The 26,241-nt window shown below is 40.1% G+C and overlaps 1 protein-coding gene across 1 annotated transcript in view; it reads right to left on the reverse strand.

The window, feature by feature from the left end:
• The window catches only part of LOC117457858 (neurofibromin-like), an 87,558-nt gene extending 67,402 nt beyond the window's left edge, over positions 1 to 20,156 (reverse strand). Inside the window, 14 exon segments of the mRNA XM_034098103.2 lie at positions 372 to 485; positions 656 to 793; positions 1,168 to 1,299; positions 1,386 to 1,460; positions 2,678 to 2,806; positions 3,328 to 3,501; positions 4,062 to 4,219; positions 4,903 to 4,978; positions 5,997 to 6,064; positions 6,248 to 6,354; positions 6,877 to 7,067; positions 8,657 to 8,740; positions 13,498 to 13,641; positions 19,927 to 20,156. Of these exon segments, the coding sequence (XP_033953994.1) occupies positions 372 to 485; positions 656 to 793; positions 1,168 to 1,299; positions 1,386 to 1,460; positions 2,678 to 2,806; positions 3,328 to 3,501; positions 4,062 to 4,219; positions 4,903 to 4,978; positions 5,997 to 6,064; positions 6,248 to 6,354; positions 6,877 to 7,067; positions 8,657 to 8,740; positions 13,498 to 13,641; positions 19,927 to 19,986 (1,650 nt within the window). The 5' untranslated portion in view covers positions 19,987 to 20,156.
• Positions 20,157 to 26,241: the final 6,085 nt, after the last annotated feature.

Consider the following 26,241-nt stretch of genomic DNA (forward strand, 5'->3'; position numbering starts at 1 on the left):
CCGGCCGGGGACTTCGGGTGGCAGTATACGCCGTGAAGTTGTTTGCGGCCTGCCAGTAAACCCAAAGCAGAAGAAGAAGAAGTGACGTCAGCGGCTTCATTTGCCTAATCTTCCCTCATATTCCGGTGTGAACGCGATCTGTACTTAGTTCCATGGGGGTACTAAGTGCTGGGTACTAAGTGCTGGGCACTAAGTACGGCAAAGTACTTGGTGTGAAAGCGGCTAATGAAAATCTAATAATTAGAAAGGAGAGTTGGGAAAAATGTATCCTGAGCAACTGAAATTCTTCTCTCAAATTGTCCCCTTGTTGGCTGCCATAACAAGAGAAGTGTTAGTGGTGCGTTCAGTGAGCGGGTGGGGGCGGGTCTGACCTCCATGGCTTCCTGGGACAGCTGGGTGGTGTTGGTGAGCGGCACCAGCTGCACCAGGCCAGTGATGAGCTCCGCCGTGCTGCTCTGCATCTCTGGAGCCTGCTTCACCGGGTTCTGACACACAGAGACACAAGCTGGTGGTCATTTCATAAACTAACATTGACACAAAATACTCAAAGCATCTCTGGGGAGTAGGTGCGTCAAAACCTGGCTGCAAGAAAAGAAGTCAACCGAAGGCTAATCGTTATTAAACGCATTAATAAAGAGTTGTTTCTGAGCCTCACGTGCAGCATGAGTCTGGGGTCGGCGTGGATGAGTTTGACCAGAGCGAGGAGGAGGCACTTGTAGCTCCGAGTGTCCAGTTCTGTGGCTTTCTCTTTATACTTAAGGCTGGTGCTTATCTTCCCTTTGAACGTCAGGCTCTGTGGGGGGGCAGCAGAACACTGATTTATCCTGGGACAAAGTGGATTCCATGTATATCAAATCAAATACAATTATACAAACAGAAGAAGTTAAAGTGTGAAAAATACATATAATAAAATAAAGAGATGCATACAAAAATAAAAAGTCCAATAAAAAAAAATGTAATAAACTAATATTGTATTTATATTTAGAGATAAAATAATCAAAAAATATGTATTTGTGTAAACAAAAGTAGTTAAAGTAATAATGACTCAAATAAATATACTTATACAAACAGAACTTAAAGTAACAATGTCCAATAAGAATTTGCATAATACAAAATAATAATAAAAAGTTTAAATAATAGTACTGTAGAAGTGTAAAGTCCTCTCACGGGTGTCATGCGGAGAGGAGCGTGGGTGGCGGCGCCCTGTATCACCCGGTTGAGCGTGTCGGAGAACATGAAGCGGAGCTCCCCGGAGTAGCAGTACACCGCTTCGATCTTCGGCCACCAGTCCAGGTGAGACTGAAGGAAGCCAGAGGGACACGAGTCAATTAACACGTCAAATGATTCCATGGTCACTCAGTCACGGGGACGCTCTGCAGACTTACGTTCGTGATGATTCTGTGCAAGGAGTTGACCAGGACAAAGTGGAAGGTGGAGGGCGAGGAGGAGGCCAAGCAGACCTTCAGGGCAGAGAAAGAGAATCACCGGATTAGCGAGAGCAGGGGGTCCCAAACCTTTCAGCCCGCGACCTCCAAAAGAACAGTACCAGACTGGCGACCTGTCAAGGGCGGTGGGTGCGAGTGAATTATTTAAGTTATCCGCACTCTTGCAGGATCATCTCCGCAATGGAGCAAGCTTAAGTGTAATGTTCTAGAAAAACAATGTGTCTTTTGGATTCCAAGAAGCATAGAGAACAAACAATGGATGTATTTTGTGAACATGTATCCATGCTGGAAGCAGACTTAGATGTTTTAGGAGTGAGATAGAGACTATTATCTAATATGTGCATCTGATGAAGCATTGCATGAAGTCTGTTGATGATCAGAGGCTGTCGGCTGCAGACCTCGGAGCGTTACGTTTGGGCCTGCGACCGTGGTGTACTGGATTTTTTTTTGAAAATTCACAGCGGAGGTTTGTGTCGTACTTCAGGCGGTGTATTTTGCATATCTCTCAGTAGCCAACGATCTGTGAGTCTGTTACCTCGGACATAAACATAGGGAGGCGTGTGGTGCAGTGGGTTGAGTGTCGGTGTTCGGATCAGGGTTCAAACCCCACTGCAGTCAGCATGTCGTGGTGTCCCTGAGACGCTTCACCCCAAAGTGCTCCTGTGGGGATTGCCCACTGTATTGAGTATGTAAGTCGCTTTGGATAGAAGCGTCTAACAAGTGACATGTAATGTAATAAACTCCGTAATAAATGTAGTCTACATTGAGGTGTAAAACCTGACAGCGTTTTAAATCGCATTTGAACTAAATGCTTATATAATCTGTAGTTGCATTTGTATTGTTGATTAATTGTGTGAACGAGGCGATATACAGTAGAGAAGGTTAAGCGGTAATTATTAGGCTGTGTTGTACTGTTGGAGCGGGGAGCAGGCCTATTGGTTTAGGATATGTGTGGAGTCAGGTGGTCTGAGTGTTCTTTATTGGTTAAGTGTCCTTGGTATGAAAACGTTTTAAGAAACACTGCGCTGGTGGATTGTCAATGGGGGGAGCCTCGCTGCAGGGAATCATACAGATGGCTAGTCCGCCCCTGAAAAATATCTTTGCACACGCTATTATTAATAATAAAAAAATGTTTTAATTGATTGGGAACTCTGGGAACCCCTGAGCTAGAGCATATCATATTAAAGACCTGTTCCACGTTACCAATACATATATATGTGTTCCCAGTCTACCTTAAAGTGCTGGTTGTTGTGAGGATTGATGCGGAAACAAGAGACGAAGCAGTCCATCATGAGCTCCACGTCAGCGTTCTGGGTCCCCGTCCCCCTCCAGAAGGGTTTCGCTGGGTTGAAGAGCAGAGCCTGGGGAACAGAGCCACAGGTCACCTCAGGTGCTTCAAAGGCACCTTATCTGGGGGGGGTGTGTGTGTGTGTGTGTGTGTGTGTGTGTGTGTAAATTACTTTTAATCTATTTTAATCGATCTTTTATTGGGCATTTTACTTTAATTTCCTATTTTACTATATAGATATCTTCATTTGATAGCAGCTTTTTAATTTAACTTCTTATGTCTAAATAAATGTTTTTATTTTTTTTAACTTTTGTTTTATATCACTTTAAAAAAGTAGTTATTTCACAAAACCCAATATTGCACGGGATAAATTAAGTGTTCTTTCTGATCCATACACAATGCCAACTTTCATTTAAGAATGAGATAAAGGAAAAGAGTTTGAATAAAAAGTAATACAAAGAAAAGAAGTTAAGGAAAGTGTAATATAACAATATAATACAAAATTAAGATATATCAATAAAGTTAAAGTAAGATGTCCAATAAAAAGACATTGGAATATAATTGCTGGAATGCATTTGGAGTGACTGCACAGACCTTGAGGTCCATGACGATGGACTGCACCAGGAGGAAGATGGTGGAGTGGTCCTCCCAGTTGATGTAGGTGGAGGCTTTACACAGTTTGACACAGGCGATGGCGGCGCTCTCCATCAGCTGCTTGCTGCCTCCCTGGCCCGCGAGAGCTTTCCGCATGCTCTCTAAAAACAGTTTCTGCAGACACAACAGGAGGAAGGTGTGTGTGAGTGCTGGAGTCAGTCTCCACAAGGTGTGTGTGAGTGCTGGAGTCAGTCTCCACAAGGTGTGTGTGTGTGCTGGAGTCAGTCTCCACAAGGTGTGTGTGTGTGTGTGTGTGTGTGTGTGTGTGTGTGTGTGTGTGTGTGTGTGTGTGTGTGTGTGTGTGTGTGTGTGTGTGTGTGTGTGTGTGTGTGTGTGTGTGTGTGTGTGTGTGTGTGTGTGTGTGTGTGTGTGTGTGTGTGTGTGTGTGTGTGTGTGTGTGTGTGTGTGTGTGTGTGTGTGTGTGTGTGTGTGTGTGTGTGTGTGTGTGTGTGTGTGCTGGAGTCAGTCTCCACAAGGTGTGTGAGTGCTGGAGTCAGTCTCCACAAGGTGTGTGTGAGTGCTGGAGTCAGTCTCCACAAGGTGTGTGTGAGTGCTGGAGTCAGTCTCCACAAGGTGTGTGTGAGTGCTGGAGTCGGTCTCCACAAGGTGTGTGTGAGTGCTGGAGTCAGTCTCCACAAGGTGTGTGTGTGCGTGCGTGCGTTCTGTCCTCCAACCTTATTGGCCTTGCTCTCTTCCACGGTGTCTTTGGAGATGGTGTGTGTGATCTCTGGACAGAGGATGAGGAGGATGATCTGCAGGTGCCACACAGCTGCCTTCCTCTTCGCACTCTCTGCAAAGCTGTCCACCAGGTCAAACAGCTTCTCTGCAGCTTCTATATATATATATATACACACACACACACACACACACAGACACACACACACACGCACACACACACACACAATTTACTTCAAAAGTGATCTTTTGGGACCATCCAAAAATATTATCATTACAATATAATTATCAGAAGACCGATGTTAAACTTCACCACATGTTTTTCCCTGGATTGTTGATGTGTACAGTGGTGCAGGAATGAGTCCTAAACAATGAATTGATTTGGAAATGATTTGGCATTTTAACGCTAAAATAATAACCTCGTCCTGAAGTGAGATCTGTGGTTACGAATCTTATGAATTGTGAATTTCCCCTCCGACGAATAAAGTTATTCTGATTCTGACGAAACATTTACTGACATAAAATATGTCAGTAAATGCATGTAATAAATCAAATGTGTTATCATAGAGACTTCTCTATGAACAGGATTTCATTTCCAGACAACTTTCACAATGAACATATTTTTTGTCTGAAACAAGGCCTTGAAAGTAAATATTTTTTCATCTGGTACCAACATGAATGTATTGATGACTGGCTTGGTTTGGATGCACTTTTTTAAACTAATTGTATCGTAGAACTCTAATATTTAATAATAACAGACATTTTTAATTAACTCAAATTGTAGGCAATATGTGAGAGGTGCAGAGATTCAGTCCAAGTCAGAACAAGTGTTGCTCCTACCTGCCATGTCTGCCTGGGGGCGCTGGTAGAGCATGGTGAACTCGTCGGGGTAATTCTCCACCCAGTTCCAAAACGCCTGTCGAGAGAGAACAGTGTGAGGACAAGAGGAACTTTACCCTCCACCACCACGCTTCTCTGCTAACGGGGGTTAAAACTGCCTCATCATTTCTGACATGTCAGCTATTCCTTCATCGGGGGGTCGATCGGTCATCGGCTGCAACAATCTGCATTGTTACACATATCGGTATTACAAATGTAGTCTCTTCTCTTTAGACTTACTCAATGTTCCGCCCACAACACTTTTTGAGTGACTACACGCCATAATAATAGTAATCAATAGCATAACATGCTAATGTAGCACAGGCTAATTCATACTGGAGCTGCTCCTGTGGAGAACATAAGGCCGCAGATACTGCTGAAAGTTGGGTTAAATATTATAAGCCGCTTTCACAGAGAGTACTTTGCCGTACTTAGTGCCCAGCACTTAGTGCCCAGCACTTAGTGCCCCCATGGAACTAAGTTCAGATTGCGTTCACACCGGAATAAGTCCCTGGGGGAGGATTAGGCTAATTAAGCCGCTGACGTCACTACTTCTTCTTCTTCTTCTTCTTCTTCTTCGGGTTTACTGGCAGGCCGCAAACAACTTCACGGCGTATACTGCCACACGGAGTCCCCAGCCGGAAGTCCCCGGAGTTGGGGACTGGTTGGGAGTCCCAGCAGCTTCTACTGAAGCCTTCCGAGTAAATCGCCAGAAGGCCGACACCTCCTCATCTCCACCACTCCCATGTTTTATTTTTGTGTTGCCATAAGTTAGTCTCTCTCCAGCAAATACAATGGCAGCTTCACAACACTTTTCAGAGTTTTACGGGGCGTGGTTTGCAATTCGCCCAGCCAATCGAAATTGGTACTTTTTCTCCCTAGGATAGGACCACCTCTCTAGCAGGGACTGACAATGGGGGTAAAAGTTCTCGGAACTAAGTTCTCTTTTTTGTGTGAACGCAAAATTCCAGGCACTAACGGAACTAAACGGGAAAAGTACTCCGGTGTGAACGCGCCTATAGAGATTACAGGTTGGGTAACAAGATGGTGAGTACCTTCTCTAAACTGTTGATGACTGCTAGCTGGGCAGGCTTCTTGAGAGCTCTAAACTTCAACACAGTTTCTGGAAAAAGAAAGAAAACAGAATGAATACATCACAAAAATAATAAACAACAAAAGCATTCTTGGTCATTTCTGTAACACATCAGGAATTATTTACAGAAGAAGAGACGGACGAAATGTGTGCCAACTGAAACGTCACACTTCCTTTAAGAAGAGTGTAAAGCTGTATGAACAGTAAGCTCACCTTGAAGCAGTCTCTTGAGCTTGGAGCAGTCCACGTTGATGTACTGCATCAGCTCGATGTCGTGAACGTCCACGTTGTCCTCCGAGCACACTGTGAGCTCCTGTAGCCTGAGGAGACACCGCAAAGTCAGAGATGTCAAGAAGTTCAACATATTTTACCTTCTTATGTGTTTCTTATGTTTACATATACATCTTATTTTTTTTAACATTTTATATTTTTATTATTATTTTATTATTCTCATTTTCATATTTTTACATATTTAAAAATAGTTTACGTTTTAACCGAAATAAAGTATTCTGGGTATTTGATTTAAATTGAAATGCTAAATGTAGGGACTTAAATAATGAAAAAAAAAAAAAAAATTAACATTAAATAATACAATTGAAATAAAACACATTAAAGCACAGTAATATGGAGGTTTTTTTATGTACATTAGTGGTATCAAAATGTTCCATTGGAAACTGCAGAAAATCAAGATAAGGGATACTACTAGACCCCACCCCCCCTCCAATTATTTTAGCACATAATACTATCAGAGGTGGTTAATACTGCTCTGGCAAATATCAACAAAGCTTCCAGAAACATGAGATGTGGCCGTTCGTGAGAGAACACGTGCTGCTGTGAGCTACCTGGTGGAGATGCGGCTGAAGACGGCGTTGAAGTTGTTGCAGCTCAGAGAGAAGAGGACGGCTGAGGCGGAGGCCCGCAGCTCTGCGGCGTGCTGGTGGCCCTCGCGGTACGTGTGGATGAAATGGCAGATCTCCGGCAGCAGCTGTTTCACTAGCATGGTCTCGTCCAGACGCAAGCAGTCTTTGGATTGCTGAGGAGGTGGGGGGGGGGGGGGCAGAGAGCAGGAAGACAGTCAGTGGAAAAGTCCACATGGTGTCTTTATCGGTCAGAGAGGTGCTGGCATCCTCCCGGCATTTTATCAAAAAGAACCGCCCTTCATATCACAACTATCTCTCGACAACATATCACAGACTAGCTTCGCCCTCTTGTCTTTAATCCATCTATTTGTTTGACTTCCGGAAGATTCTTCCTCTCACACTTTGTTTGAATTAGGTTCACCGCTCAATCCGACAGCCGTAGAGCTAAGAGGGCCACTCCCGCAAGGTTGATACAAGAACAAAACTCACAGACAGCGACGTCCAAAGTCCGTCCGTCAGAAAACTGGCCTTTTTGGTCTTTGCTATGATAGTTTCCGTCTGACTGACACTCAAAACAAGATCCTCCTAAACATTTCTATAGAAACGTCACCAGCGCTTTTGTAAAAAGTAAAAATATCTCTATAGCCGCATGTGGCCACCTACAGCAATGAAGTCACTTTTCCTGACACAGGTCATCTCGCTTTTGATAATGTCGAACCCTGTGTGCTATATTACACATTAATACAGATGTTTTTTATTTCAGCACGTTAGCTATGGATCTTTTGTGAACCGCTGTCGTTCTTCCAAGTGTTAGGGTGCTCCTCAGCAACATGTTCTGAGAAATTCAATTGCATCGTGCATTCACAATATAGGCATTGTGGGCCAATATCAGCACAAGGTCATATTATCATATGACCTTGTGTTTTTGTTTGGGCTGACAGAATACAGCTTGTATACCAACACGAGGCTTCACCATGACCAAGGTTATGTAGTTCCACAGACATAGGCACTTAGTTACCCTATTTTTAACCAATACGCAATCATGCGAGTAACCAGACACTTCTTCCCACGTCCATTGGTACGGACTCATCACTCAATACTATAGGCAGGATAATCTCCTCACAATAACAACACTTTTATAATAGCTGAAATTAGATGCAATTGCCAGAAGTCAAAAGCTAACATCATGTTCAAAGGCTTTGACCTCGACACTGCTTGGCTAAAGGTGGATTTGTATGAAATGTGAACATCTCTCCAGCTTCGGTTAACCACAGACCTCATTTCAATCGCTAACAAAAGAGTTCTCTTAAAAGGCCAACTCCTTTCCGGGTTTAGGACTCATTCCTGGGCCACTCTGTCAGCAGCACAACTCTCTCGCAGAAATAGAGAGATATTTCTATCTGAATGCTAATGACTAAAACCTGTACAGGAAGCGGAGAGCAGTTCCCATCGGATGATTGGCTCCCACCAAACGCCTGCATATGTAATCCCAGCCTGCTGGTTCACTGAGGAACCTCCCAGGGATGAGGAGAGCGTGATTGATGGAGGATAAGCACATTACCAGAGGTTTGTGTCTGGGTGAGCACAAGCACAGCAGCAGAGATACTGAATCTTTTGAGTTTGATTTCATTGCAAAGCACAAGGATCGTAGGAAACAACCTAATCCCAACACAGGGTTTGTAATGGCATGGATCTTAGTCTTTACAGCTAAGTTCTAAAACTTCAATTGTTTCCAGACAGGGCGTTCAGAGGGAAGACTCACCCCAGCCAGGCACTTCTCCAGGGTGTCCAGGATGATGAGCTGGGAGAGGTAGAGGTTCTTCTCCGAAGCTTCTCCAAATATCCGCTGTGAAGAAGATCAGTCAGAACATCATTAATCAGCATTAAGACATGAAGAGACAGCATTAGGACACCTAAGGTTGGGAGTTGCTGCCTCAGTCATATGAATGAACAGCATCACAATGCCCTCATTACAATATCAAATATAAACGAGAAAGAAAAGCAGAAAACATATTTTGATTTATGTTTTTTGGGTCAGGGATAACGGATTGAATGGATTGGCATTATAATCTATAGTAATAGATTGTAATATAGTCAGCTAAGGAAATGCAACCAGATAATACATTTTTAAAAATCTGTTCTCCTTGAGCCCCGCCTCCAATCCACTAATAATGCTAATGGCAGCAAATACAATGGCGGCTTCACAATACGGGGTTTTTACGGGGCGTGGTTTGCAATTCAACCAGCCAATCGAAATTGGTACTTTTTTCTCCCCAGGATAGTACCACCTCTCGAGCAGGCACTACAAATGGGGGTGAAAGTTCTCGGAACTATGTACTCTTTTTGGTGTGAACGCAAAATTCCAGGCACTAACGGAACTAAACGGGTTAAAGTATGGGGGCACTTTACAACCTCTAGTCTAGGATCTAATGGTTTAAATAAGGGCTATTCAAGTGTTCGTATTGGGTGTATAATTTAGTTTTTTTAAAAAAACTATTTTATAGACATCCCTGACTCAAAGGGAAATAGACTTTTTGATGCCGGCGTTGTTTTGACTGGCTACCATTTGTTTTCAATCTGGGTTGAGTGAAAAAGATGGTTGCTATTCATAAACACAGGTGTGCTTAATGTCTCGTGACGACGCTCCGACTAAATGAATGACCTGCACTCCTGCAGTGATACCAACTAGGGCTGCACGATATTGAAAAAAACTGATATTGCGATTTCTTTCCCCCTGCGATATATATTGCGTTTTTTTAACTATATTTAACCGGATGAAGGTATTGTCCTCCTGTGCCTCGCTCATTTTTTACCGGTGTTTTTGATGGTCTGCAAACTAGCGGGGCGGGGCCTGCTGGGATCTGATCAAGAATGATTGTGATTGGTGGTTTGCTGTGCCTGCATGTCACTCACTCAAGTACCCCTGAGCCGCGCAAGTTTTCCTTTTGTAGCAAGCAGCAAAATAATTGTAACATGACGTGTTTGAGTTAATTCACCTACTTAAGCACTCAGGGATGCAAACTCATCAGGTATGGAAAAGGTGACAAGGATCCGAGCCCCCCGACCCCACGGAATATCGGCTTTAAAATTAGGAATAACAGATGATTTTAGCAGTCAGAGCAACTAAAGCAGCAGTGTTACTAAGAACAGAAACGCCAAAGAGTCACATCTAATAGAAATATATAAAAGCATTTATTTTAATTGTGTAGCAGTCAGTTTAACATTTATTTATTTATTCATTTTGAAAATGTATTTTCATGCCTCTGTGCAAGGCTTAGTCTTTCTATCTGTATAGCCACTGGTGTAAAGTAACTAAGTTCATAAACTCAAGTACTACTTGGGTACAATTTTGAGATATTGTACTTTATTTAAGTATTTCAATGTTTCTTTTGCTACTTTGTACTTCTAATCCACTACAGTTCAGAGGTAAATGGTGTACTTTTCCTCCACTACATGTATTTAATACATTTAGTTACTTCATGGATGTGGATGGATGATGAATCAGACTTTAGTTCCACCTGGAGTAAATCCACCAGCTACCCTGCAGTCTACAAAGTACTTCAGACTAGCTGCACCTTTACCAACTTTGAGAACACTTTAATGATCAATCATTATAAAACATATCATATATATTATTCTGAAATGGACCAATCTGCACAACGACTACTTTCACTGTCGCTACTTTAATACTTTTACTTGAGGAACATTTTGAATGCAGTACTTTTACTGTAACAGAGTATTCCTACACTCTGGTGCTTCTAGTACAAGACCTGAGTACTTCTACTGTCGCTACTTTAACTATATTTTGATGATAATACTTTTGTACTTTTATTTGAGGAACATTTTGATTGCAGGATTGTTCCTACATTCTGGTACTTCTACTTTAACTCAAGTACAAGACCTGGGTACTTCTACTTTTACTCAAGTACAAGATACCTCGGCACCTCCGTTTATAGCCTATGAAATAAACTATTAGAAAACGAAGGCTAAAGCTAACGTTAGCAGATAGTGATGCTAGTTTGCTAGTTAAGTTTGCTCAACGATAATATTGCGACAGAAAAACGTTTCAGTGCACATCACGCTCTGCCGCTCCGACAGGGAGCTCTGCTCTGAACACCTGAGCGGCCCGTTCTAACAGCTGTTCACCAGCGGTCCAACACAGTGACTCCGGACAACACAGTTAATATTAACGAACGCACCCGTAGGTAATGTAGCTGCTGAAGCTAGACCCTAGACACAGCTCGCGCTTCATTATAATATATAAAAAAAGAACACCATGCGTGTCATGATGATGGCACGTAACAGCTCGCGGTCGCAGATTACTCCGAGTCCCAGACCCCCTCCCATACCCCAAAAATATTTGTATTGCAGATCTACATGAATCACACAAACGACCTATTTTGGATTCAAAATTCGCCGAAAGGTGACAAGTTTGCATCCCTGACTGAGCCTGTTTTTCAGGTCTCAGGCTCGAAAATGACATTCTCAGAACAAATGACCATATCTTCCCTTCTAAAAGGGTTAATTTAATAATCTTTTCTCTCAAAGTAATGATAAACCTGTGAGTTGGATGTAGAAAAGTCAGAAACAATATAGATGTTTTTTATTTTAAAGAAAATTCAGATTGAACATAGTAAAAAACTGTAAATTATAGTGTCCGTCCAAAAATTATTTTGTACTTGTAGTGAAAACTAACCTTGGATGATGGTAAGGTAGACTAAAAGCTTTAGGAATCCAAAGTACAACATATAATAAGTACCCTGTATCAAGATTGATGCAAAACAAGTGACATTTGACCTTTTTAGAGAGATTTAGCAAAAAAAACACACTTCTGGGGTCATTTGGGTGGATTTTCCATATCTCTGGCACCCCGTGGTCGATTTTGATGATTGAAATGTCTTTATAACCGCTAGAGCCAATGGAATCGAGGGGAGGTTCTACACACACCAACACATGAACAAATAAGGAGTGAGAGTGACGCGTAGCCAAAACCGGAAGCTGCATACACTCTGGTGGCTACCATTAGCAGCTAACTTTTGTGCTCCGATTTTTACATAAAAATGGAATTATGGATTATAAACAATTGCTTCAGAGCCACAGATACATTATTAAGCTATGGATCAACCGAGTCAGCCACCTTTTTTCTCGTTTTAATGCCATTGAACACGTCTTTTGATCAGATTGACAGCTACGGTGAGACGATCTCCCGTAAAAGCGCCGTAAAGGTACGTGTTGTGATGTCTGTGTTTGCTTCCCCTGTCGCGAGATCGGATCGCTTAGTGATGATACTATACTTAAATTATCTGTGGAGTCTCAGCTTTAATCGGATATATTGTATGTGCAGTTTTGATAGGTAATAAGGGTATCTTTATTTAGAATTCTGTGCTAAAGTGAGTTAGCATTTTTTTTTTTTTAAATGAATAAAACCGCACGTCCCTGCGGTGTGTGAATATAGCACATGCGCATATCGCGGTTATCGCCATGACACGATATATCGTTCAGCCCTAATACCAACACCTTTTATTAATGACTCAGTGGGCTGAGGTTGTACCAGAGTTCCCGTTAGGCGGTAATTACCGGACTATGACCGGTCAAATATGCTGAAGACCGGCAAATCTAAATCTCTCCGGTCAAAGTGTCCGGTCAAAATAATTTCCATTTGGCGCAATACCGCATCAGTTGCGCAACTTGCGCCACTTATGTGACAGACAAGAAGAGTATGTGACAGACAAGAATAGTCAACTCTAATGTCTAACACTTAATGTGGAGAAAGAGATGTCCTGTATGGGTTGATTGTGCGTTGATCTGTTGGTAATACCTCGGGGTTCCGGTGGGCATGTAAACAAATGCATAATGCTGCGCTATACTTTGTGGCCTCACCCGGTTGCATAGCGACACTTATTGTTTAGGTGTCTTTTAATAAGCAGGTAGTCATATCATTAGCTAGAACTAGCTGGATCTGATCGATATGGACATAAACGCGAGTAAAGTCTAATCTGACGAGAGAGAGAGAGAGATCAGCTGCTGCTGACGAGTCGACACGCAGTTCTGCATAATCACATGCAGCGGTGAGCGGACAAAACACACACTTCAGGTTAGAATATCACACGTAGCTATTTTAATGACCTCTCAAACTACCGTAACTGGTTATAGATATGTTTAGTTTTACTGTCGGGTCACTCATTACTGATCCGCGAGCTGCATGATACTGACGGGCTGTCAGGAGAGGGAGAGAGCGCTCCGTTTATTATTCCTGTGTTATTGTACACTTTTGAATAATGTAGTTAATCTACCATAATTAGTTTGTTTAATATCGAATCATATCAATTTGTTTTAAAGCTCAATAAATAACAAAGAAGACCTTTGACCAGCACTTTTCAAATGTTGTCTGGAAGATTTAAACTTTAACGGACATTTTGACCGACCGGCGAAAAAATATTCTAACGTGAACTCTGGGTTGTACTTTAAAAAGTTCCAGGGTCCAGGGTATATTCCTAGTGGAACACCAAAAAAGATAGAGGCGAAGAGAGCCATACCATGTGGTGGAAACATAAATGAGACAACTAGAACTAGGAAAGATTTAATACGATGAACCCCACTCACCATGTTGTTGACATTTTTGAGGATGGTGGTGAGGCCACTGATGACGAGGGAGAACTTGTACTTGGAAATGTTGATCAGACATTCCTTGTTGTGCTCTGTGCTGACTTTGGTATGGGTGTTCTGGTGTCCAACTTTAATGGGAAGCTGAAAGAAAAGAAAAGAAAGAATGATGATGATGCAGATAACACACAACTCATGGTATCACATTACGGTGAAGTCAATTTATCATTACGGAATATTATAATGTATTTTATAACATTGTGATACTCGTATTGTACCGCAATCGTCACATACTGTAGCATTTACATTCTGGTGATACTAGAATTTTTTTTTATTAAAAGCTCAAAGTGTTTGGAAATGGTGGTGAAGTCCCGCCCTTCTACTTCGGCCCCATGGGACCTTATTTCGGAAAAATTATGTATTGAAGTCAATGGGGAGAGAAAACTTATCTTTCGATCCCGTTTGAATTGTGCCACGAATTACACACATGATGTTTGTCAATCTTAAAAAGAAATGTCCATGTCAAAAAAGTCAGTTTGTGGTAAAACTGTTGAAATATAAGACTATGAAAAATACGCAACTAGAAAGACTACAAATCCCAGAGTCGCGTAAGTGATGTCATTAACGTTACACATTACACCGAAACCTTGTAAAGCCGGTCCCGCATGCTGGCTCTTACGGAACCGACTAACTCCCCTTGTGTGTATGTGCAGCTCTCAACGTGCCCAGACTTGTAGTGATTTTCTCCTCGTTTAATACTTTTCGCCTCATTCTGAAAGAAAGCGGTGAAATGTGCTAACGTGACGGCCATCTTGGTGTTGGTGACGTGTGCGAGACCAGAGATGTAGTTCATTGAGCGTTTCACACAAATAAAAGTGTTACTTCACAGTTTTACGACACATTTTTATTTTTTTGACTTGCAAAATTATCTTTTTAATTGACAAACATGATATGTGTAATTCGTGGCACAATTCAAACGGGATCGAAAGATAATCTTTCTCTCTCCATTGACTTCAATACATACTTTTTCCGAAATAAGGTCCCATGGAGGTCCACCGGAAGGGGAGGGGCTTCACCTCTCTATATAGCCAAGCGATGCTATACAAAATTATGTTTGAATAAATTAGGGGTCAAATCCCTAAATCCTTTGGTATTGTTTATTTTATTAACAAAACATTATGATTGATAAAGTTATAATGTGAGAACCATTACTTTCACCTCGTAGGAAGTGAAGATAAATTGAATTAAATATACTAATGTTAAACTCCTAAATATTGGTCAAGGTCTTTATTCACCTTAATATATATAAGTGATTAAAACAGACTTTAAAGGTGGGGTAGGTAAGTTTGAGAAACCGGCTCGAGATACACTTGTTGTTATATTCCATGGAATGCTCTTAACATCCCGATAGCAATGAATATCTGAAGTGCTTTGACAAAAAATCCATAAATAAATATCATCTGTGGAAGCCGTGGCGCTGTAAAAAGCACGACCAATCATCTGAGCCGGCCCGGCTAAAGTAACTGGACGGCCTACCTGCCTGTCAGCCTTCCATCTGTGCACAAACTTATCTCGTGCCCTCATTGGTCATGTGCGCGTTCGTGTGTGTTGGAGGAGGGGCTCTGTAAGGAAGTGGCAGATTTTTTTCCGGCTGTGTATTTTCAAATTCTAGCGCACTCGAGCTGGTTTCTCCAAAATTACCTACCCCACCTTTAACTGCAGAGAGAACCTGGCCTTATATAGGAGACAGGCCGTACTCACTAATTTACAATGGAAAGTCTTATTATCATTGATCATATTTGAGTGTGCCCACTCTTTTTTACTCATCTTCTTCAATTCATTTTGTTCTTTTGTAGGATATCACTTACTTCATGTTTATTTTTCATCTTGATAGCTTGAGAACATTGTGAGTATCCACAGTTATATTTCCATTAGTAAAACAACTGTCAAAATTATTTTCATTCACGTATCATTTCAAGTGCTTTTGTACTTTTCATTCACTATTAATAACTTCCACTTCCTGGTCTGATATTTCACATTAAACACCTTGCTTGCCTAAAAGGCTTTTGACGTGAAATGCCTGCAATAAATATTGAGTTCAATAGTAATTGCTTCTTGTTGTTAAAAAACAAGAAGCAATTACGGAAATGTTGGTGAATAAACATTTTTGGTATAAGTAAATATGACAACTCAAGATGCTGTACTGTAAAATCCTGGAAAACGGCATCTTGTGTTTTCTGTAACCAGCAATCCATTGTTCTAACATAATGTTCAAAGTCAAGTTTTTGTTAAAAAATATACATTTTTATTTTGTGATGTCATAACAGTAAAGCCTAGTAAAGGCAAAATGAAATGTTCTATATTAAAAAGACCTCTACAAAATCATTACGATGCTACATTCACTTGTAATAGGGTTACTCATCGCTGTTCTTGCCCCATGTGACTTTGGTGAGTGGTTAAGATCTCACGGGAGAAGTGTGTAAGCCTTTATGGCAGTAAACTGACCAAACTGGATGATATTTGATGGTTTTTCATCAAAAGGTCCTCCCACTACACTGCTGAGTTTCTGATGGAAGGAAAGAGTTATTTGTGGCTAAAGTCTCACTAATGTTGCACTAGAAATGTGGCTGCATTGCTGTTTTTTATTTTACAAGTAATGTGATCAAATTTGAAATCTTGCTGGTTTTTGTTTACAAGTAATGAGATCATAACACATGCAATTGAACAGCTGCTCAAATAGCTGTAAAGTGAATTTCCTTCTGAAACTGAAGGGGCGCCATATCTCAGAAATAACAATTCTCTCATTATGTTGCGTAAAATGGAAAAGTAATTCACTTTACGCTGTTTTGACTGAATATTTCCCTAGACCAAAGTTCTGCCCAACAATCGTCATTTGTACCAGGCCAAACAAATTGGACTCCTAATTGAAAGCCATGGGACAGGAACTCAATACAGCTCAATGGTTCCATCATGAAGTCAGACTGTCACACCATCACATGCGCATAATATACGATGTAAAACAGGCCAGGCCTCTGTTTGCAGTCCAGTGCAGCACAGCGCGGTCAGTGAGCTCTTTGTTTCACACAGCTAGGCCCAGCCATTCCTCCAAAGGTCACACATGCATTCAGTGTCCAGTTTATTAGGTACACTAGCTTAAACATATGCAGTCTAATACAAAAGTCCTGCTGCAATAAATCCGTCCTTCCAGAAGGTTATTACGTTGATACTGTTTTAGGTGTTTTTATTATTTTGTATTAAATACATAATAGAAAGAGTCAAAATACCTTTTTTTAGTTCAAGGTGTTGTAAACGTTTAACAGACTTTCTTTTTCAACCGAAAAAACGCTGATGGCCAAAGTGAGGCTCACCACATCCAGTTCTTATTATACATCCATGGCCACATCTCTGAAATGCTTTCTCCAAATGGGATCAGAATCTTTGGCCAGGTAGAAAAAGTCATCATTGTCGAGTGATGAATTAAGCGTATTTGAAAAATAAGCCTGGCTCTCCTTGCAATGACTCTATGGCTGCTCATTTGGCTTGAAGGTGAATATTTGACCTTGGAAATAGAAGTTTGACATGAAACAAAACCATTAGATGTGGCTGAAATCCACAGAATCACCAAGTATGTGGAACTTGTGGTAATATTTAATCGTCAAATATTTGAATTGCATAGCATTGTACTTACTTAAAGATGTCAGGATTCTAATTTGAAAATCAATCGAAACAAGGTTTGTGATTCAATCTGAATAAAGAGCAGGAACACCATTATCCAAGTTGTTTTTTTCCTCTTCCGCTCCTACTTGCGCATGTCGAAGGAATAAACAACTTACTAGCTTACCAGTAGACTTTAGCTAGAAGATACCCAAGAGCAGAGTACAGAGAGCCTGCAGCTAGGAGACAATGCAGCACAGCTTAAAAGGTGGGATGTGGCTCAAATACAACCCAGCACAACTTACAGGTGGGCTAAAGCCGAAAAACACCACAGTGCAGCTTAATGGTAAGCTAAAATAAAGACCACAGCAGAGCTAGTGGTAGCATCCAGCTAAAAGCCATCATAGCGAAGAATACTAGTAGCTAGGGCTGTACCCGAATATTCGTTCGTTGGAGTACTATTCAGGTTTCAATTTCGTTATTCGGATATTAGTTTGTTTTGTTTTTTATTAAAAACTCCAATATCAACGTAAGAGCTTGTGCCTCTTCAAGGGGTGCCAACACTTAACCATAAACGTTATCGTTTACTTTCTCCGTCTTTATATGTAGATATTACTTTTCTCCATTAATCTCCGTCACGTTGTTTCCATAGCAACCACAACTTCCGGTAGACAGCGCTAACTCTCCTTCAAAATAAAAGCATGTCCATAAAAGATAGGAAGCAAAGCCAAATTACACTTGAGACATAGCCCACACCTGCAACGAAAGAAACAAACACAATGCGATATCCTTTTCCATTTCAAAGAACACAAATTGGGTTACATTAACAAATAACTATAAGACAACAATACTGTAGAATAACAAAATCAATACCATGAATAAACCGAAATACACGTGTTGAAGCGGTTTGCTGCTGATTACTACTCTTTTTTGTTTGTATTAGAAATTGGTGTTAGTTGGATGCTGCTGCCGATGAACTTGAGCATATTGTTAGTCCTGGAGCAGAATAGAAACCGTCCAAACCATCACGTATACTTCTTACTGTTGACATGACCTGTTCAAACTTCACCCCTCTGCTAGGGTCAAAAAAGCACTAGGCAGAAGCAACCAGATACATGTCTTTCATTAGGCACACACAATAACTCAATCATAACACTAAACACACCCTGTACCTACAAAATAATACATTCAATTATATATTCTATAGTTTTAAATAAACACTGTCACTATCATCATTGTCATTTAAAAATACAATGGTCTGAAGATTATGATCAGGCTATATCATTTATGTACTTTTAATTTACCACACACATTACTTAAGCAAGGGGAATGTTCAAGTGTCAATAATAAATAGCATATTTATTGGGACTGGAAGGCTTTAGTTGGGGCTTAGGATAACAATAACCAAGAAGTGGATACAACACCTTAGACCAATGGTAGTAATCCAAGCTGAGCGGCTAAACCCTGGCTTCAGTGCATGATCTGTTGAACTTTACACCAGAGACCAAGACTTTTAAAGACTTAACACACACAAACCGGCGGTCACATTTCCCTTCAAACGACAGAGAATTGTATTAATGCAAACTGATTGGGATTACTGAGTGCTGAGGACATTAATGAACTATTAACTACACCTGACTGTAATTTCTGTTATTGGGAATTACGGAAATCTCCTCAGTTAAGGTTATACAAACACTGTTGACATTTAGCAACAGTTTCAATATGAGAAAATGAAAGTAATAGCCCATGAAAAATATATCTCAAGATAGATTCCTTGTGAGAAATAAAAACATTTACTATGGATATTTAATCTGCAATATCATGATAAAGAATGTTAAAAAAAATAGCTAGGAGGGAGAGCAGTGGTCACTTATTATTTTGTATTTCCCTTCAAACGACAAAGAAAAGTAGAAATGCAAACTGATTGGGATTACTGAGTGTTTAGTACATTAACGATTAACTATATCCGACTGGGATTTCTGATATTGGGTATATTAAGGCTGCATAGCTTGACTATTACAGAAGGCTCTTCATTTAAGGTTTCATTTAACAACAGAGGAGTTTTACAAACACTGTTGACATTTCTATTCACAGTTTCGATATGAGTAAATGAAAATGATTGCTCATGGTAAATATATCTCAAGATAGAGTCCTTGTGAGAAAATAACACCATTCACTATGGTTGTTTCACCTGCAATATCAAGGAGACTACATGATAATGGATCATTAAAAAATAGCTAGCAGGGAGAGCAGCAGTCACTCTTACTGCTGATGTTTCCTCACATAACTCTAACCTCATTAGCTCATATGAATACAGCGTGCTAACACAGCCACATCTTATTTGTTTACATTAGATAGCTAGGCCTGCTAATGTTAGCTACCTAGCTGGCACGAAAGAAAATGTCAGCTTAGGAACTTTAATTGACACACAGACGCTTATGAGCAAGTCCAAATGTCCCTGCCATGTTGCTTTATTGTGTATTATTTTGCAATGGGGCGGCTGAGTCCGTCTAAATCCCGGGACAAATGCGGGATACATCTGCTAATTGATCGTGGAGACGGCGCTAGCTAGAGAGACCTCATCTTCAGTGTTTTGCAGCTGGGACAAGCAACACAGAACACATTTCCGTCGAAAAACTAGTCCCGACGGGATAACACTCCCTGAATGTTGTATTTTAAAACGTCGTCCGTGTAAATGTAACGTTTGCCGGGGTAGTGGGGCCCTCGAGACTACCTAAGCTTGCTACACCCATCCACTGAATCAACCCATCTTACCTGCTCATCAAATCTAGTAATCACGGCCTGGACCCACTCCACTGGTTTGTGAGCCGCCATGGCCGGGCGGAGGGACACCGCAACGCTGGGCTGCTAAATCCAAGGTGTGAGGCCGGAGCTTGACAGACTTATTTATGAATGAAAATCTGCCCTGAATCGATGGGAAAGGACGAAAGGGGCGAGTATTTTTCCCTTTCTGTAGGCTTCACCATGCCACCGCCATGACACACCACCGGAAGTCTTCTTCAGAGAAATTGATGGGAGGTGTTGGAGACCAGGGTCAAGCTAGCGGGAATGAAACGGAACACTTCCAGGCACAATCTTCAAAGTAACGATTGTTGACGAAATGTTTTTCGAATTAATAAATACAAATATGGATGTTTTTTGGGAATTATAAAGCGACTACAGAGGGAGAAAAAACACTTCACACATAGACGTGAAAAAAACAGCCAAGAAAATACCTCTGTGTTTGTTAAACGTTTCTGTTTTCTGTAGTTTTAGCCTCTGTGGTCTTATCTGCTTTCAGACTGAATAAAATGTTTAGATGTAACAACCTCCAGATTTACAGGGATTAACCCACCTAATAATGTGAGTAGATGTTCTTCTCAATGAACTGCAACAGTTTTCATGTTATTGTTTTATTTTGGCCATGATTTTCATGACTTCCGCTGCTAATGGAGGAAATTCTGGCAAGTGGCGGATCGTTTACAGCGCATGCTAAAAGTAAGATCAGGCCTATCAGAAGGTGTTCAGTGCTAAGAATGGATGTTTCTGTTTTCATTATTAAATCTTAGTCATTCTTAAAATAAATGTACACAGTATTGAAAATAAACACCACAAATGAAATAACCAAAATTACACAAACAAAATATTATATACACAAAATTATATTTTCGTTGCTCTCAGCTCAGGAAGCTACTGTACCGTTAAGAACAGTAAAGGTGACAAAACAAAGAGTAAAATAAAAAAATGAAATATTGTTGCAACAGATTGTGAAGGGTCTGAAGTGATGTTTCCTGACTGACTGTCCATTTTAGTCTGTTTCAAGGGCACTGTGGCGTTTTTATATGTACAAAAGTGGTGGGGCACAAAAAACTTAGATGTCTATATAAGCTTCTGCAGTGAGGTTCATGGCTGGTGAGGCACTGTTCAGGTTTACAAATATTATATTTTGACCTAAATCAAAATATAATATTATTTTCAAAAGCTTTTTTTTGTCTGATGCTTCGATTAATTTTAAACAGACAGTTCAACAAAAGGATACCCACAAAATGTAATTTTATCATTTAAATATTGAATTGTTCTCTCTTAGTAAGATCCCATTCTCAATAAAATTGCGGTCTTACCTTGACTTGAAGATGAAGTCCATTTGCCTATCCTTCTGGACAAAAATCTCTATTACTTTTTTGTAAAAGTCCTCCTTATCTTATTAAAAGTCTATCATAAATCTAATCGATAGATTTATGATTCGAAATTATAAAAGTAGGGTAGCCCAAAATACATTACTGACCTCCTGCTAAATTATGAACCATCCAGATCTCTCAGGTCTTCAGGGACTGGTCAGCTTTCTGTCCCCAGAGTCAGAACTAAACATGGTAAAGCAGCGTTCAGTTATTATGCTCCAAATATCTGGAACAAACTCCCAGAAACCTGCAGGTCCGCTGCAACTCTGACTACTTTTAAATCCAGGCTGAAGACTCTTCTTTTTGTCGCTGCTTTTAATTGAACTATATCTTAAACTGCACTGTAACTTTTATCCATGTATTTTTTTCTTTTAATGTTTATTTTATTAGCTTTTATTTTTTAATGCTTAATGTCTTTCATTTTTTGTAAAGCACTTTGCATTGCCTTATGTTGAAAAGTGCTATATAAATAAACTTGCCTTGCCTTGCCTAGACATGTCGATATTATCCGGCTGAACAAAACGTGCATTTATCTAACAGATACGTTTCCCACAGATCTTATTTCGAGCTATTTTCTAAAATCCTATGGAGAAATCTCATTGCTTTTTTGTGGAGGGAACCCGTGCGCAGCTTACTTCCGGGTTTTAGGACGCGTCTCTCGTCTGCTCTTCACACACCACACTTTTCGCGGCACACGAAATTCGCCAATCAGCTCTGAATGATGTGAGATGACGTATGGTGGGGATGGCAGCACTATGCCCCTATGGTCATTATTTTTTTGCCACACACATTAAATAGGACAATACTCTGAGCATGCGCAGTGTAGTTTTTACAGTCACCGTTCACTTAGACAGTGAGAGGGAGGGGCAGGATCGGGTTTTGTCCCACATGGCTCTAAACAGCTCAATGGGCACACACTGTAGACACTAATTAGAAGAACACAGACTGAAACAGCAATGTACAGACGAATCAGATGATTAAACATGATCTTAAAATATATTTTATATATATTTAAATAAATTTTTTGCATTTTGTTGTAATCATTATTTTTAATACTTTCTGCTGACACTGTGCCACCTGCCCCTAATGACCAGTTTCCACTGCAAGGGCGTAGGGCAGGCAATGTTCCGTTTCAAGAATAGGAGGGGAGGGGACCCTCAATAAGCAGGCTGTCTTAGAAATGTGAGCATCAAACTCTGCTTCATTTCGTGCATTCTGGTGATTTATTTATGCCCTAATTTTGTATCATAATGTCTTTACTTTTAGACAAAAACATTTCCAGGTTGATGTGGTTTATCTTGAACATGCTTTCACTGCATCTTTTTTGTTCTGATAGTTTGACCCTTTAATCATACTGGAATGAAAAAGATGCAGAAGCAGGGAAGTATGGTCAGACTGTCACAAAGATTAAATGGGAGGAGGCTTTGTAGCTGCAAGGAACATTGTTTCCCCTAGTCGAGGTCGGTACCTGCAGGGGTAAAAAATGTTATTCCTATTTCAAATTAATGATGGCTTGTTAAAGTACAAGCAAAGATATTGATATCGGTCCAGCTTATGACATTATGGTCAACATTTACTGTTACTGTGAAAATAGTAACAGGGTGGACATCAGGGACGTGCACAGACATTTGGAGGGGCCTATTGCTCTAAACTGGAACCCCCCCCCCCCGAAAAAAATTCTAACTTGTTTTTAATGTAAAAGGATCATAAAATAAAAACACAACACTGTCAATGCAAGTGACCCTCAATTGACTTTTGTGTCCCCTCTAAATTCGTTATTCAGGCAAAAAAATTGTTTTGCGGTCCTTATCTCATAAAAATATCTAATGTTAGTAACTATTAAAGAAAAAATGGGGACAATCCTGTTTTAATGTAGTTCGACCATTGTAACTGCTGGGCAGACATACTGAGGGCTTCTAACTAATTACCTAAAATAAACTCACTAATTAATTAAACCATAGTTCAATACGCATTAGTCTTATTCTTATCATTTTTTATGAGCACAATAACGGTAAGGAATCTAATTACTTATTTATTTAGTATTCCATAACTTAATAACAGAGATGTACAAACTAAAGTGGTAGAGACATGGCAGAAATCCTACAATGAAGTGTTCTCCTGTGAGAGGGCGATCAAGAAAAGAGAGCGAGCAGATGACAGCGCTGACAAGAGGCGCATTCACACTGCGGTACTTTTCCCACAAAGGTTCATGCGAACTAATTCATGCGAACTCTTTAGTTCGCATGAACTAGTACAGATCGCGTTCACACCAGAAAAAGTCCCTGGGGGTGGATTAGGCAAATGAAGCCGCTGACTTCACTTCTTCTTCTTCTTCTTCTTCTGCTTTGGGTTTACTGGCAGGCCGCAAACCACTTCACGGCGTATACTGCCGCCCAAAGTCCCCGGCCGGAAGTCCCGGAGTTGGGGACTGGCTTTTCGAGTAAATCGCCAGAACGCCGACACCTCCTCATCTCCACTGCTCCCATGTTTTATTTTGTGTTGCCATAAGTTAGTCTCTCTGCGTTTCTGCGCTGGGCTAATGCTAATGCTAATAATGCTAATGCGAGGATAATAAAATGGCGGCTTCACAAAAGTTTTTGGGAGTTTTACGGGGCGTGGTTTGCAATCCGCCCAGCCAATCAGAAATATAGCTCTGTTCTCACAAAAGAGCCGCTTTCGAGGGGGTAAAAAGGTTCGCATGAACTAATTTTAGTACCGGCTCTTTTTGGTGTGAACGCGATCATGAACTAAGTTCGCATGAACCTTTGTGGGAAAAGTACCGCAGTGTGAATGCGCCTAATGTGTGTTTCCCTTTGCGAGACGCTACAATACTAATTGTGGGCTTATCATGCTGATTCGGCCACAATAGAAACAAAAACAAAAACCTCGCTCTCTCCAAAGGGGCAGGTCAGACAAAAATGGCAAACGGGCTGTTGCCCGGGCAACATTAGCCCGTACCTTTGCACGTCCCTGGCATGGATGGTCCCTGGTGGACATGTTGTGCAAATCGTGGCTATTGCTACTTATGTGACGATAATCAAGCTAGCACTTGGTGACCACAGAAAAATATATTTTAAACATATATTAACCATATTCTCTAAATTAAAATATATATATATTCCCACAAAAAATAAGAAGAAGAAGAAGAAGAACATGTGCTTTTCCACAACAATCAAGCTCTTTAAAAAACATGTACAAATTTGAATGAAGATTATTCTGTTTGTTGTAAACGCTTTTCCATGCGCAAAATGAATTCTTCTTCTTGAGTCCTAAAAATGGTAGAATAGTGAAGGGGCGTGGCCAGGGGATTTAAATCAGAGTGACAGGGGGACACACACTTTCAAAAAAAAACTTTAAACAATAAAAGATCATTAATAATACAAATTAAACAAAATACTACAACAACGTAGAATGTTTTTTTATTTGTTTGATTTATTTTCTATATCTGTTATGGAAGTTGATCAAACATAATTTGGGACACGGCAGTTTGGCCTACTTGTGATAAAAGCTGAATAATTAATAATAAAATAGCTGAATAAATAATATCCAGGTATATAACATTTGTTGTGGTAGAGGGGGATTACAAATGTAAAACGAAGCTTTTACAAACAAGAATTCTCTTTTTTAAATGCAAAATATACGATATAATGTCTTGTGTGTGTTTGATTAAAAACCAGCAGCTTTAATAAGAATCATAAATAAATAAATCATCCGGATGTTTTGCCTTGTGACTGCTGTATGACTTCATACAGAATCTGTAGTTCATTTTTAGAATTGGCATAAGGATGAAAGAAAACAGTAACAAAAACATGCTGCTGTAGCTAACTTGACAGTGCCGCATGCTGGTCAAACTTTCATTAAATATTCCCTAGTTCCAGTCAATATTTCTTCAGTTCTTCAGTTTCAGTCACATTTTTGACAATATTCAGTTTTGATAAATATTGTTAAGTTTCAGTCAATATTCTCAAGGTGCCGTCACTATTCTCCTATTTCATTCATTTTTCTCAAGTTTCATTCAATATTCCCAAGTATCTGTCATATTCACGCAGTTTCATTCTAATCTAAATTTTCATTCATTTTTCAAGTTCCATTCAAAATTATTCTATTTTGTTCCATTTTCTCACATTTTAGTTACTATTGTCCAGTTTCATTTAATATTTTCAAGGCACTGTCATCAGCCATCCAAAGTAAAAACAGATGCTTGAACCCTTAAGAATGCATTAAGGCCAGAATAACACTGACCATATTCAATATCGGTAGCCGTAGCTAAATATAAGGTCATTGGGTTGGATCTCATTCATTATTTCCTCTACCTGATTCTACCAAGACAGATACAAACTGAGATACACTTTATACAAGACATACAAATAGAACATTAATGTGCATACATCAAAACTCTCGAACACTAAACAAATTCCAAATTATTTAAAAATGAATTTATTGAACTGAAATGATAGTTTCAAATCTGTTAAGGCACCTTGTTGAAATCGCACAGATGAAATAAGTGATTCAAATGTATGCTTGTCAATAACTTAATGGACACAAATTGAGTAACATTCACATTAAAGATGAACATATTCATGTGTGTATTAACCTGGTATTAACATACTGGACTGGAGATAACAAATTCTACAAATACATTCAATAAAAAACTCTGGTGCTGCATTTAGGAAAAAATGGAAGTGTTCTTTGTCCCTAAGTCATACATACATATTCATACAGATATGTGTGAGTGCTGTCCAAAGAGTGGTACATGTCAGAGACCGGGCTAATGTTGCATTGACTAGAAATATTTAGATCAGCACCGAGTCAAAGGTTTAAACATTTTTTTAACACCTCTGGTCAAACTTGGCAAGCTGTGCACGTGTCCTTTGGTACGCATGGTATTGCATCTTTTTCTAAGACATCAACA

The sequence above is a fragment of the Pseudochaenichthys georgianus genome, chromosome 13 (assembly GCF_902827115.2).
Source record: "Pseudochaenichthys georgianus chromosome 13, fPseGeo1.2, whole genome shotgun sequence".
Taxonomy (NCBI): domain Eukaryota; kingdom Metazoa; phylum Chordata; class Actinopteri; order Perciformes; family Channichthyidae; genus Pseudochaenichthys; species Pseudochaenichthys georgianus.